Raw genomic sequence first — 14,685 nt, forward strand, 5'->3', positions numbered from 1 at the left:
CTACAGCTGCCCACGGTGCTCACGCTGCCCGGGCAGCGAATGGATTTGCCTCTCTCTCTGCTCCCGCGCCTTCCCGTCATCGATTCACATCGTTTTGTTAAATATAACTCGGCCCCTCGAAGCTGCTCGCTCAGCTTTTGCTCCCGCCGGCGGTGCGGGGCACGGAAGGTGCTGGCAGGAGCGGGGCTGGGCGGCCGCTGCCGCCTCCCGGCACGTGCCGTCCCCGCCCGTGTCCCCGGCCACCTCCCCGCCACCACCGCCGTGAGGGCGCCGGGTTTGAGACCCGCTCCGCTTCGTGAGACCCGGCGCCAGCCGCGGGGATGCTCGGGGCTCCGCCGGTGCGTCCCTCTGCGGCCGGGGCCGCACCCCGCCTCGGCCCGGGGCGAAACAGCGGGAACACAGCTCTCTGACCTCTGTGCACTGGGAACGCCCGGCACGGGGTAGCCACCACCCCCGCTCACGGGGACATGGCATGGGGAAAAGGGGATGTGGGGACGGACGGACGGACGGACGGACGGACGGACGGACGGACGGACGGACGGACGGACGGACGGACGGACGGACGGACGGACGGACGGACGGACGGACGGACGGACGGACGGACGGACGGACCCCCCCCCCCCCCACACCTTCCCCCCCGCAGGCGGCGCCGAGGCCATTCATGAAAAAGTTGACGTCAGGCGGGTGGGCGGGGCCGGGCCGGGCCACGCCCCCGGGGCCATTTAAGGCGGCGCGGCGGCGGGCGCGGGGCTCAGAGCAGCGGCGGCGGCCGAGGCGTGAGGGAGCCTGGTGGGTCCCCGGCAGCGCCGCGCACCGTCCCGCAGCGCCTGGGTGCCCCTTCCGCCACCCCCTGCCCGGGGCAGCTCTGCTGGGACTTCATGTCTGTGCTGTGTCCCCTGCCCTGGTGAGTGGGCGCTTCCCGCGGGGGGCGGGCGGGGGGATGGCGGCTCTTGCCGTGGCGGGGTGCTGCTTGAGGCCGAGCCCCTTCAGCCGCCCCCGGCAGCAGGCGAGGGGCGCCGGGGAGCGGTTCAGGGAGGGCGGCCGGTGGCGGCGGTTCCCCCGGCGGGCGGTGCGAGCCGGGCGGTAGCGGGACGGATGAACCGCAGCGGGCGAGCTGCGGGAGGGAGTTCGCTGCACTTTCTCGCGCTGGAAATGCCTCTGAGGCTCCAAGAGCCGAGCTGGAATTGGCGCCGCGCGCTCCGCTGCCGTGGGAGTCCCCGGGGTTGTAAAATAAGTCAGCGGGATCCAAAGCGCACCGGCTTGAGAAATAAAATAAAAATTTTAAAAACCGAAAGAAAAACCAAAACCCCCGCGCTTGCACTTTATTTACTGTGGTTTTTTTACTTCCCCCCATCCCCGCGGGGCAGAGCTGGAGGAAGCGGAGTTAAAAGCGAAGCGCTGCTGCCGGAGCGTCCCCGGCTGTGCTTGAGCTGGGCTCCCGGGGGGAGAGCCGGGGAGGTGCTCCCAGGGCATTGGATGTAGCTCCAGCTTACGAGGTACTGAGCTTTTTCCGCTGCCTTCCAAGGGGGGGCAGGAAGGAAGGGACTAGAAATAGACTGCCTACAGCCTCTGCTGCTCGCTTCGCCGCTTGAATCGTGCTCAGTCCTGCCGGAGCCTCTCAGATCACTGGAATGCTGTCTTTTGTCTCTAGCTCTGATTATCTGCGATCCGCTGAAATGACTGAAGTGATGATGAACACCCCAGCCATGGATGAGATCGGACTAAGCCCCCGCAAGGATGGGCTGTCGTATCAGGTAAGTGTGTTGCTGGCAGTTGAGGCACTAATCCCGTGTGGAATTGCCTGGGCTAGACTGTAAGCTTGGTCTAACGTACGCTTCCATAGCCTGACCTAATAGCAGGTCTTGCAGTAGTGAGAACTAGTCAACAGACTGGAATGTTTGCTTGGCAGGAGATGGTTGTCTAAAATATCACTTGCTATCAGTGCGGGTTGGCAGAGGATTTGCTTGTTTTGAAGTGACCGAGCCCCCGCTCATTCAGCATTCCCAGGGCTCAGTGGGAGATGGGTTAAAGAAGGATTCATGCCACTCAGTGGGCTAAGAGGGCTCTTGAGATCTTTGTAACACAGCGTATAGCTGATCTGCTGAGAGCAGGAGGATACTGTTTATATGGCATCCACATTTTTTTGATCTAGTTCTTGATTTTCCTGACTGATGTGCCCATTTGAGAGGGTTAACAGTCCTCTCTAAGATACAGTGAGGCCAGACACAGCCTAAGTGAGCCATGAAATGTCACTGGAGATATTGGTACCTGGAGGCACGAGTTGCATTCATTCTGAAACTTCTGAACAATGTAGTTAGCTATTAATCTCTAGATCATTAAAGAAGTGGTCTGCAGCTAGATTTAGTCTTAGTATCCCCTTCCTTTCCTAGCCTGTAGTTAATCAAAGCACAAGTTAGGCACCTTAGCTTCCCAGCTCCAAGGTTCCCTTCACTTCCAGGAGGCTCACTGATGAGATCTGACACAGATGGTGCATGCTGGTGGACGACTTGCATCTGCTCTGTGTGTCGGGTGACTCTTACCGGCACATCCAGATGCAGGCTTTGTCCTTTGCAGATGTTACACAATCTGCACGGAGGCATTTGCTCCAAGCCTGCATTCAGATGAGGTGCCGAATGTTTGTCTGAAAAGGGAACTACAAGGCAGCAGCAGTGCACTGGAGCATGAAATCGACTGAACTTTGGGCCACCACTGAGGCCTCCAGCAGAAGCCGTAGCTATGTGGAAGAAAAGGGGATGCATTCCTTCTTTTAGGCAGGATTCTGGCTCTGGATAATGCAAGCTGTGTGGTTTATATCTGTGCTATGCTTCAGTACTTGAGCTAGTGGGGAGTGTACAGCCCCTCTTTCAGACAGAGTGCAGGGGCAATGGCATTTGTCAAATCTGAGGCAATCAAAGTAACCCGCATGGGCTGTCTTTATGGGTCACCTTATGAAGAGGCTTAATCCAGTCAGGTCAAATGCCTCTATCGACCCATCCAAATTCCCAGGGAGAGGCAGAATCTAGGTGCCCTGCTTGTTCTAATGATCACTTCAGTGAGGTTCTTCCTCAAGTGCTAATGACCTTGATAAGTCTGCTTTGGCCAACTGGGGAACAGGACTGTTTGGTTTTGAGTGGATCACCTGAACATGTGAGTCATAAAAGCTGACGACTCATATCTGTGCAGAGCTTCTGCATCCTAGATCTGTTCTCTTTAGTGGTCTAGTTGTAGATATTTTTTTTTTTCAAATGCCTGCAAGGAACTTCACCTTGATGTGATGAAGAGTGATGGCAGCAAGGGTAGAGGAGTTGAAATGGAAGACCCTTATGGCACTAGTAGTATGTGGGCTGTGTATGAGGTCTGCCTCTAAATCAGGTTAGTGTAAAGAGGATTTGGAGCAGGATCCAGCCTTCCTTCTCTGGCTCTTGGGCTGAGAATGTCACAGTGTAAGTCAAGGTAAGTTGAAAACGTCCTTAAAGGGTTGAAATGTCAACTGAGACCAGCAAGGGCAAATCTGATGCAAATCGCACCATGAACTTTTTTGTTCTACCTCAGACTTTGGCACTTTGTGCCTCATCTTGCTGATGGAGAGAGTTTGGTACATGGAAAATTGTATGCTTGTCTGAGAGCTGTAGTGCAATAACTTAAAACCAGACAGGGCTAATGGAGCATGACTGCTCCTACACTGAGGCTTGTTGTTTTAAGCTGCAGCATCTTCTTGCACTCATCTGCAGAGTCAGGCACTCAAAGTGTAACAGCCCTTGGCTGGATATGAGAGGCAAAAAATAAAAAGTGGAGCCAGAATCAAGCTTTTATCTTCAAAATTTTGTCCTGTTCCTTTAGTAGAACTTGAATTTATTTTACTACAGAGATGACCTCAAACTGGGGTTCAAAATTTCCTCCTTCAAGCTGTGTAGAGCAGGGAGTGCCTGGGAGTTGGTCAGTAGGATGCTGCCTGCGAGACTGAGGGCTGCTTCTGCCACCAGAGGCAGGCATGAAACTGTCTGGACCAGAGGAGGTGTTACAGCCCAGCAGCACTGCTGGAATTCTAGAGCACATCAGTACCTGCTGCAGACAGACTTGTCCTACCAAGAGAACTGTTTCAAAGTCTTTTTTTTCTTTTACTTGGAAGTAAACTGAGGAAGCAAGCTCATACTCTGAGTATAAACTTCAGCAATCTGATTCCTCTGTCTTGTGGAGTTCACTGAACTTCTTGGCTCCTCTCTGTCTCAGTGGCTATGAAGGGAGCTGGGGTTGTTGACTTTTTTTCTTTTGCATCTTCCACCCACTGGGGTGTCTGTCTGTCCTAGACATCAGCTGAAGGTCTGCACTCTCCTCCCTGGTAAATAAAGTACTGTGCCCTCTGCTGGGCTGGTCATCACTGCTCAATAGTGTGAAAACTCAGACTGCAGAAGCAATACCAGTATTAACTGAGTTGCTTCCATAGGCTTAAAGCAAACATGCTTTCTCATCATAAGATTGCCTTTTTTCCAGTAAATATGTAAAATGCTTGTAAGTTAGCATGCTAGCTTCAAAATCATCCTCTGCAAGACAGCTTTTATTACTGTATTTTTGACAGCAAGCTGCTTTCTGATCCCCCTGAAGATGGTTCAGATTCCAAGGGCCTGAGCAGAAGTGAGTGGAGAATTTGGGGCATGAGTCTCAGAACAGGGCAGCAGAGACAAAACAGAAGATGTGACTGAAGAGATGATGTCATGCTGGGTCTTGTGCCTGCAGTGAGAAGCTATTTCTGGATCTTTAATAGATGTCCCATAATTCCCATGGGACTTACTAAACAAAAAACTCATTGAAATGCAGCTGATGGCTCAAGTTGCCCCTGCTACAAACAGATGTGGCTGTGGAGGGCTTCACGCACTTCCTGCCTGGCAGTGTCCAGCAAGCCAGGCTGTTTCTGCTGCCAGCCAGAGCTAATGCACTGTTTGCTGTTTCCCAGCCCCAGAAATACCCATGCTTTGAAGAGCCTCATCAGCACTCTGCCAGCTCGTCCTCTGTGCTGCCTCCCAGCAGCACGAACAATGCCGCCGAAACCGAGGCTGAATTAATCATTTCGTGGAGCCGTTGTCAAAACAGTGCCTTGACTGGAATCCTACCTTGCTTCTTGGAAGTGGAGCAGGTTCTGAGCACAACTGAAAATGCCTTAATGCCCAAAGTGTGTGTTCTGAGCGGAGGCAGTGTCCTGAGTTGAGTGTGCTGCTTTGCTGCAGGCTGGCTGGCAGGTGACTCGCTGGTCCTTCAGCTCCCATGTAGGAGACTGGCCTGCAGAGGCTGAGCTTGCCTCATGCCCTCAGTTGAGGTTTGGTTGTCATGGGGAGCTTGAGCTCTTTAAGTCATGATCGCATCATGCTGGGATCTGTGTAGGTTAATCACAGCCACAGCTCGCTGGCAATCACGTCAGAGTGCCTGAATCTGGGTAAATAGGCTTAAGGGCCTATCCAGTGGCTGTGCCAAAAGGTTGGTGTTGGGGAAGTCATTTCTGGTGAGTGCAACACCTCTTCACCAGCCCTGGGGAAGCACTGGCTTTCCCAGGGAGTTGAGGGGCTTGAGCTGTGTGTGCTGGATCCCTCCAGTTAAACTGGACCACCAGTATGTTACTGGCCCAAGGGCTGTTGGCTCAATAGAAATTGAACTTCCTCTGTAACTGTTTTCTCGTCCGGTGCTTCATGTCTGTGCAGCTTTGATTTGTGCAGGGGAAGTCCTTCAGAGGTTGCTTGCTGCTGTGGAAGGTTTTGAGACCAGGCTGCAAAAAGGTGGTGATAGCAAGCATGGCTGCTAGACAAGATTAATGGGCAGAGTCAATGTGTATTCCAGGGCCTGGGACCTCAATGAAGACAGAAGCAGGATATGGGATAAACAGATACAAAAGCAATCATGTTGGCAGCTATGCTGTGCACAAGTGTTCCACTGAAATCCAAACTGAGGACAGCAGCAGCACCTCGGAGCATGTTTTTTCCTCCCTGCTTTGATGCCTTGTTACACTGAGGGAAAATGGTTAGATGTAGGAAGTTTCCCTGACATCATGCCCTGAGACAGGGCAGTATTTCTGTGGCTGGGGAGTTGTTGTGGCTCATCAACCTGAGTCACAGCTGCCGTGTACATACTCGGAGCTCGTTCTTGAGTCACGACTACTGTGTGAGTAAATGTATGCATTGTGGCTGGAGAAGTCCTCCAGAGAGCACACTGAGAGATGACTGAAGCGCTTCCTGAAATGAACTTGCCATGCTTCTCAGTGGCACTAAAGTTTTATTTTCAGAACTTCAATGCTGATTTGGGATTTGGAATATTGATGTTGCTGAAGAGGCCCAAAATTCAGCCCTTCAGTCCAAGGAGGATGAGTGATGTGTCCATCAGGGATGCATCCTGTGCCTAAAGTGGGATGTGTCCCAGTGCAGACTTTGCAGTCTTGTATAGAGCTACCACAGTCAAGCAAAGCTTTCCCCAGACCAGTAACTTAATTTGGAAAGATGTCATTGCTTTAGTCTCTCTGTAATACAATTTAAATGGTTTTCAGCCCCGTGGGAGGGGAGACAGGCATTTTAACTATGGGTGTTGGTATGGAGTACACATGTGGAAGTTGTTTTGAATTTACAAGTGTCACTTGGATTATGGTAGTGCTGAGCTAATCTTCTTAATTGCCTGACATCTCTCCTGCTTTTGGTGTTTCTCCATCCCTGTGAATGCTGAGAGAGGGTATGAGCCTCCCCACGGCAATGAAAACTTTCCATTCTTGTTGCCAAGACTTCATCCAAGGACAGTAGAGCTAGATCATCTGAAACAGAGGCAAACATGATCGTCCTAAAATCATTTCAAGCTTTTGTTTCAAGTTCTGCTTTTCCCTGCCCTTTCCAGCTGCAAGGCAAGAGTTTGGTTGATTTGTGTGTGATCTAGATAAGTTCATGAGGAGAGCAGTTCCCAGACATAAATCCAGAGGGGCCTGTAAAAACCAGTCTTGCTGTTAGCAAGAAGCTATGTTGAGTGATGTAAGAAGCAACATACATGTCCTCTTTGGATCTAGAGGTGTTGGATGTGTCTCTCCATAGTCAGGATTTGGGGCTCAGCTACAGGGGAGGCTCTTCCACTGTGTGGAAGCAGTTGCAGCCCCTTGTGCTGTATCATGCAAGTGAAGGGGTGGAAGATGCCTTTGAATTGCTGTAAGTTTGCTTTTAGGCAGCCATCACGACCAGTTGCTTGTCACTTGTCCCCCATCAAGTGACCAGGTCTGCCAGGGGAAGGTGGCTGCCTCAGCTGTGTGCAAGGTGGACACACGTCACCTTGCACACCCCATCATGCACGAGAGGGAGAAGCTAACCCATGGCTCTTGCCCTCTGTGTGGGGTGGGAGGTGCAGAGCCTTCCTCCCACACCCCTGGGCAGGATAATGTGAGCAGAAAGGCTTGGAGGCAGGTCCTGGCTGCTGTGCCAGAGAGTGCAGAGCTCCCAGGTCAGAGCTGAGCTGCTGCAATTCCCAGTGTGGAGCTTGCTGTAAATTAGGGAGGTTTCTTTCTCCTCATTGTCTAAATCTGGAGTGGGACCAGATAAGGCCTGTGGAACCAACAAATGTAGCATGGCCCTATTGGAGCAGGACAGAGAGAGCTGGTGATTGCTTATCTTTTTCTGTGAAGAGGAAGGGGGAGGCTGGTTGGGTTAACCTTCTCACTTGGCTTCCCCAGATGTACAGTTAGTTTCAAACCCTTTTTCCTTGGGCCCCTATGCTTGGCCTGCTGTCACCCTGCCCATCACACTGGAGGAAATCTGCCTTTCTGTATTTTTTCCATTGACTGTCCACGCCCCTTCAAAGTGCAGTTGCAACATCTCCCTTCATGCTGCCTCAACGATTAAAAAGCATGACTTAGTGGAAAAAATCCTGACCTTCTTGGGTTCAGCCTGTCCTGCAGCTGTTTGAGATAAGATTGTGCTAGGGTTTTTTTTATTATTATTAAAAAAGCTGCACACCACATTTTGCGGATATTTGTTTGTAAGGAAATGACTACTACTTAGTTTCTGGAAAAAAAATCTGGCAGGCTATTTTCAAAGAAATTGCTCCAATTTGACCTAATGTGCTTAAAATAATAGCAGCCAAAGGTTAGTTTAATTATTGTACTGCTATTTTTCTTCCATAGGAGGCTATTTTCATGACATTATCAGCTTATGTAACCTCTTGAACCACACTTTTTTTTCCATTGCAACCTTCTAAACCATGTAATGTCAAGAGTATTTTTTTTTCCCTATCCTGGGTTTAGATAACTTGATGCTTAAGAGCCACTGACTGTACTTTCAGTAATGTACTGTGTGCCTGAAACTGATTTTGTTTGGCCAAGCAGAAGCCACAAAGCTCCAAGAAACAGTTGCTGTCTCACTGGTGCTGAGAGTGACTAATAGCAAGTAGCTCACACTGCAGTGCCCAGGTTGATGTGTCTGTGTTCAAGGGACCTCAGCTGCTCTTGTGCACCTGAAAAACATGGATGGTGGGAGATGGAGTCTTGCACCACTGTCCCCAGGACTAGATGATCACGTGCAAACAGCCCCTAATTTGTGCATCTCTTTCTGTTCCCTTGCCTGAATTTGTGTTAGGTAGCAGCCCAATGGCTTTTCCAATGCAATTGCCACAAAGCTTTGGGTGTGAAGGAAGAATGAGGCTAACCAGTAGAAGACTGAGTATTGCCGAGGAGGTGATGCTGTAGCTAATAGCTGCTAGGCTGAAGAAGGAGCTGATAGATGTTGTTTCACTTTTTGTGGCCAGGGCTTCTCGAGGTGGTGGGTACCCACGTGATTGGCACAAGGAGAGTGGGGCTTTATGGTTAATGCTCAGGGCTCCTGGATGGGGAGCCTGCTTTTGTAACTGGAACCACAAAGATCAAAGCAGATGAGATCTTGCTCTCAGACTGAGGCCAAGGCTGGCAGTGCTGCTCCCTGCAAGGATGCTCTTGTAACTCTCTTGAATGCAGGTGATGTTCCAAGAAAAGTACAGCCACATGACTTCTCACCTGGCCTACAACCTCAAGGAGGAAATGTACTTTGTAATTTTCTTCTTTGGGGTGTTTAAATGCAACTCTAATGTGAAATGGACACTCTGATAAAATTGTTTGAAATAGCAGGTGGTGGTTGTTTAATCTTCTGGCTACTAACCATGAGGTCTGATGCAGCAAGTGGATTTTATCACCCAGCAGTGATAAAATATGTATCGCCCATCCAGTTCCCTTCTGGATGAGCTGGGGTGTTCCCCCAGCAAGTTACCCACAAGTAACACAACCTTTTCTGTTCATATTGCAATCTAGTCATGCAAAGCTGCTGCTAACACTGCACCAGCAGGTTGTTTGTTTTTTTTTTCCCTTTACTCACATTTTGCCTCAGTTCCTAGTAGGATCAAAGTGTGTATCACTGGCTGTACCAGTGAGTCTGGGCCCTGGTGCTGCTGCACTGCACAAGCTTGTGCATCCATGCGGCAAGCAGTGGATGGGAGGGAATGGGTATGGTGCTCCTTGAAGGGCTGGAGATCCAGGAGTCCTTGTATTCACTGCATGAGAAACACAGTGCACAACTGCTTGCTGTGCCACAGGTGCCCCTTTCCTGAAGAAATACAGTCTAGTCCCCAGCCCTTCCATAAAATGAGTGTCCTGCTGAGTTGCCCTGCTGATGTGTGGTAGCTGTAGTGTGCAGAATACTGCCAGAATTATCTCTAAAATGCAGCTGAGCTATTTCAGGCTGGCACCGTGGCCCTGGAGTGATACCAGACACAGGCCCTTGCTGCAAGGGTCTGGGCTGTGCTAGCCCTGGGTTGCCACGAGCCTCCTGCCTCCCAGCAGCAGAGCCTGGAGAACAAGCAGCGTGTTCTGATGTGCGGCCTGACCAGCAGCAGGAAATGAGATCTCAGATTCTCTGATGGAGAGAGCTCTGTGTGCAAACTGAAGAGCATTAATGCAAAAGCAGGGGTGAGGGGGGGCGAGGCATTTGGATAAATATCCAGAAGGGCAGGTGCCTATTTGCTGAGCGCTATCCAAGCAAGCGCGTGCTTCGGGAGCCTCTTGGGCAGTGCTCATTTCCATTACTTGGAGACTTGAAAAGGTTATTGACAGCTTCAAGAGTATTCCCATCACTCAGTGGTTGACTCTGTGTCCAGACTAGCCTGCCCTGGAGACCTAAATGTCTTGAGCTGGGTTTTTAGTTGAGACTGTGTGAATGCAGCCCCTCTCACAGACTGTTCCTTGGCTCTTTCAGATCTTCCCCGACCCCTCAGACTTCGATCGTTACTGTAAGCTGAAGGACCGCCTGCCCTCCATCGTGGTGGAGCCCACGGAGGGGGACGTGGAGAGCGGGGAGCTGAGATGGCCACCTGAAGAGTTCCTCGTGCAGGAGGAGGATGAGGAGGAGGAGGAGGAAGAAAACTGTGAAGACGCAAAGAAGGACAACAAGGAGCAATAAATGGCATCTGAGGAAAGGCAAGGGACTGCACCCTTCTGAAGGAAGAGCCACACTTTCTTTGAAAGTCTTTTTAATAAGACAAGTTCAATTTTGCACCTGCAAGATCTTAGTTTTTTGTATTCTCTGTATTGAGAACTGAAGCCCTCGGTGTCACCAGACCTCCTGAGGAAGGAAGGAAGTAACGCAGAGAAATGTTTGCTGTTCTCGAGATCATTATCTGTATTTTTTCCGAGGCGGAGGCAGCAGTGAAATTCCAAGCACATGGCAGAGGGTGACCACACGAGGACTGCTGAGGGGGAGCTCGGGAAGGGGGAGGAAAGTTGGAGGTGGCAGCGTTTGGCTGGGAGCTGCCTCTGGCTAAAAGCATGAGAACAGAGCCAAAATATCTCAGATTTGCCTTTCTTACAGCTTCCATTTTGTGTGTTGGGGGGTGGAAGGGTGTCCATAGCAAAGCATGGCTAAATGATCTAGTGACAAGGGGCCTGTAGCTCTCCCTGGTTCGGCACCTCCTAGGGTAAGGTGAGCGTCCATAGGAGTAGTCTGGTTTCTTGCTCTCGCTGTTGAGCCTGTTTTCCAGCCACTTCCCCCAAAGTTACTTTCTTCCCCTGTTTGCCTTTAGACTCTTCAATGCTGAGCAGCTGTATTTGCAGGATAGCATTAGGCTGCTGCTTGTCATCTCTCCTGCAACGCCCTAGCTTATCTTGCAGGTGGTGAGCATGAGGTGGTGTGCATCGGATGTAAAAAGGTGCTTCTGTCTGCAGCAAGAGCTCATGTAGGTTTGAACACCTCAGATTTTTCTCTCCTATCTGCTGAGGCTGCTGTGGGTGGTCTGGTCTTGTACAGTGCCCCAAGCCTAAGGGTGGAGATCTACGCCTCCTTGCCTTGATGTCCTTGAAGTTGTAGGGTTTTGTGTCTCTTAACTTGCTGGTCAATGGGCTTGAGAGGGCTGGGGTGGGGGGTTCTCCTCCAGCTTTGCACTGCAGGGCCTCCTCAGTGCAGGACAGGCTGGTGGGGAGTGTTGGGTGGGGGGGGGGGGCTGCCAGACTTGGGGGTCATCCAAAGACAAAACACCAGATCTAGTGTGGATCACCAGTGGGGTTTGCAGGATAGGGTCTGCTGGGAGAGGATTAGCCTGGGTGTCCTGAGACAAGATGCATTCCTGCTTCTTAGTCAGGGTGAAACGTTCTTCGTGGTTGTTTTAATGAAGTGCAGACTGGCTTGTGAAGTCTGGGTTTGTCCTCTCTTCACCATATCCTGCCTCAAGGAGAAGGCCAGTCTGCTGCCAGACAAGGTAGCCTGCTGCTTTCCTGGAAAGGGATGGTCTTGCAGCTTAGGGGACCAGCTTGGGAGCCAGTAAGTCTTGGGATAGGATGAGAGCAGTTACCACCTAAACCAAATCTGGGGTCATGGAAGAGAAAAAGAAATGTCAAGGCCTTAACCAAACTTCCATAATAATCCCAATGCCACCCCCCTTTGCTTATAACTGGTTCCATTTTTAAAATCTATTTGGACATGTGTGTATTTGTATTTTTAATACCTCATGAGTAGTTAAACGCTGGTGGGGTTTGGGAACTGCTTTTAACGTATTGGCAGGATTGTTTTAGTCTTGTCTCGCTTGTGTTTCAACATAATGGCAATAATTTATCAGCTGTGTAACTATTTTTGGACAGATCGGAGTTTGGAGATGAGTTAGCACAAAGCAGGAGAAATTCAGTGTTCCTACACTGCAGCTGGCCTCTGGTCCAGCCACGCAGACCCAGTCAGACACTCTCCCTGCCCACCTTGCTGGATGGTTGATCACTGAACAGCCATGATGTGGTGATACCATTTTCTCTAGCGATGGATTCAGCTGTTGTGTCTGTAACACTTGTTCTAGTCTTGCTGTCTTACTGGAGTGAGCTTGTACACCTGCATACCAGCCAGTTGTCTTATTTCTAAGTGTTACTCTCTATTGGTCTCTACCATCTGTACCATCAAGTCAAAGCTCTATATCAAAGATATTACCATGTGGGCAGCAGTGAGATGGCAATCCTTGGACTTCAGACCTGCTGTCTGCCCTAAAGACTTGCATATTTCTGTCTGCATCCTTTTTTTGGAAGTATTGTGTATATTTCTATTTGTTGTTGAACGTATCTAAAGAACAAAGCACTCCAGTAAAACTCCTGTTGTATGATATACATTCTATATTTCTGTAATTCTTTTTTGAGCCTCAGGGAGAAGCTAGCATTTTTTTCAAACTACATTTTTGTCACTGTGACAGTTGTAAATAAAGTTTGAAAATGCTTTCCAAACGTACTGGCTTTGTTTGTACTTTGAAAGTGGGTTGGGATGGTCAACCTTCCAGATCATGGCTGTTAGTTGAGCCTGGAGATGCTGGTTTCATACTGGTGGCTGGCCTCAGATCATGCCCTTTGGCACTGGAAATCTAAGTCAACTTTGAGGGGCAGCACCTTTGCCTTCCATCTTCCTGTGCTTGCTCATTGCTGTGTGAAAGGCTGCAGCAAACTGCTGCTCTGGTTTATTTATTCCTGAAAAAAAAAAAAAAATCTGTATTTATATTTGTCATCTACATCTACCCCCTTACCTAACCTTGCAGAACGTGAAGTAATGGAGAGTGGAAACTATTCACAGCTGCTGTTAGTCATGTTCCCTGTGCATGCTCTTCCCTGCCCTGAGCAGCCCTCACGAAGACAAGCCTTGCCTTGCTGTGTGCTCGCAGGGTCTCAGCTGAGCTACCCAGGGTTGATTGTGTTGACCATTTTGGGTCTAGAGGTCAGCTCTTCCCGAGTAGTTGTCTTGTCACTCTCCAGTGGCTGTGTGCTGCAGTTTGTGGTGCTGCTGGGGAAAATGGCATTTCTGAGTGTGAGTCTGAGCTTCTCTGGTACCAAGGCACTGTTCTGGGTGTAGAAGTCTGACCATGCCAGGATTCAGTAATTCAAGCTGTGTACTTAATGGGATTAAATTTTCCACTAAAGCCCAGTGATAAGAAGCAAATACCCTGGAATACCCATATCTTTAAGGTACATGGATAGAAGTTCCTGTGATTTGGCAGCTAACACTCTAATCTAACCTAGGCAAACAAGCCCAGCTGAGGCTGGAGTGTTATGTTTACATGAGACTAGTTTAAAATACACTAACTAATGACCCTTCCATTTAATGCTTGAACTGAGGGCATGCTCAATGTGAGCCCCACAGTTCAAAGATGAATTGTATCATGCTCAACCCTCATGGATATTTTATGCCATGAGAACAAATGCAATATTAAAGCTGACCTCTCCTTTTCTTCAGTCAACCTCTAGCAGAGGTGCTTTCATGTCTTCCTTTCCTCAGGCACAGAGTTGCTTGCCTTGTAGAAGCTGCTGCAAGACGACCAGATGTGCTGGTCTGAAATCAGCAAAGGTGTTTATTCTTGACCCAGAACATTTTTGTTTAAAATAAAGCACTGGTTAGGGAAACTGCAAACGCATTGGACTTGTCAGCTGCTTCCATGTGCTGCACACCAACAGGATTTTCAGGCTCACATCAGAATGAAGAATGAATCCTGATGTATCATCCTATTTTGGGGTAAGACCAGAAGGGTTGGCCCCTGAGTGGGGCTTGCTCAGCCAGGGGGTCTGCCTTGTATCAGCCTGGAGCAGTGCTGGTAGGAAGGAGGCTCTCTCCTGCTCCTTGACTCCAACTATTGTTGCCAAACTGGAACTTGAATCATCAAATGAAAATGGGCTTGCTGCTGAATGGATAAGCCTTAGTCATCCACCAAAAAAAAGATGGGTGGCATAAGGACCTTTCTTTGCACACAGAACAATGTTTCTCTTGGAGAACATTTAAACCTGAGGCATTTGTCCTCCTCAAGCTTTGCCCTGTAGCTGAAACTGATGACACAGCAAGCTGTGCTTTGCTGTCCTGCTTAGTTTAGCCGGTGTTCACTCTCCCAGATTTTCATTTGTAGTGTTCAGTGTGCACCCACTTCTGTTCACCTTCATCAAGCCCACAGTCACTTGAACCTCTGCACATGAACTGCTGGCATCTGACTTTGCCTGCATTTGAGTGCAGACAGGAGAAATTCTTGCTCTGTGGGAGTGCAAAGATATTTCACCAGCACTGCATGTGGGGAGCAGCCACTCCTAAGATACAGGTCCCCTTGGAGAAGGTTGAAGTTGTGCTCTGGTGTAACTACACTCTTTATCATTGCAAGCAACAGGAGAAGCTGAATTTTCTTTCAGGTGAGCTGTCTCCTTCCAATTTTAATCCC

The 14,685-nt window shown here is 49.7% G+C and overlaps 1 protein-coding gene across 2 annotated transcripts; it reads left to right on the plus strand.

The window, feature by feature from the left end:
* The first annotated feature begins 744 nt into the window (after positions 1-744).
* On the plus strand, positions 745-12,728 carry LBH (LBH regulator of WNT signaling pathway). Of its 2 annotated transcripts, none has more exons than XM_038131043.1 (3): positions 745-904; positions 1,652-1,754; positions 10,230-12,728. In XM_038131043.1, exons 1-3 carry the CDS (start codon positions 879-881, stop codon positions 10,431-10,433), a joined length of 333 nt encoding a protein of 110 aa, XP_037986971.1. In that variant the 5' UTR covers positions 745-878; the 3' UTR covers positions 10,434-12,728. The 2 variants fall into 2 exon arrangements, with proteins under 2 accessions (XP_037986971.1, XP_037986972.1); XM_038131044.1 differs by lacking the exon at positions 745-904 and adding an exon at positions 981-1,496.
* The last annotated feature ends 1,957 nt before the right edge of the window (positions 12,729-14,685 follow it).

The sequence above is a fragment of the Motacilla alba genome, chromosome 3, assembly GCF_015832195.1.
Source record: "Motacilla alba alba isolate MOTALB_02 chromosome 3, Motacilla_alba_V1.0_pri, whole genome shotgun sequence".
Taxonomy (NCBI): domain Eukaryota; kingdom Metazoa; phylum Chordata; class Aves; order Passeriformes; family Motacillidae; genus Motacilla; species Motacilla alba.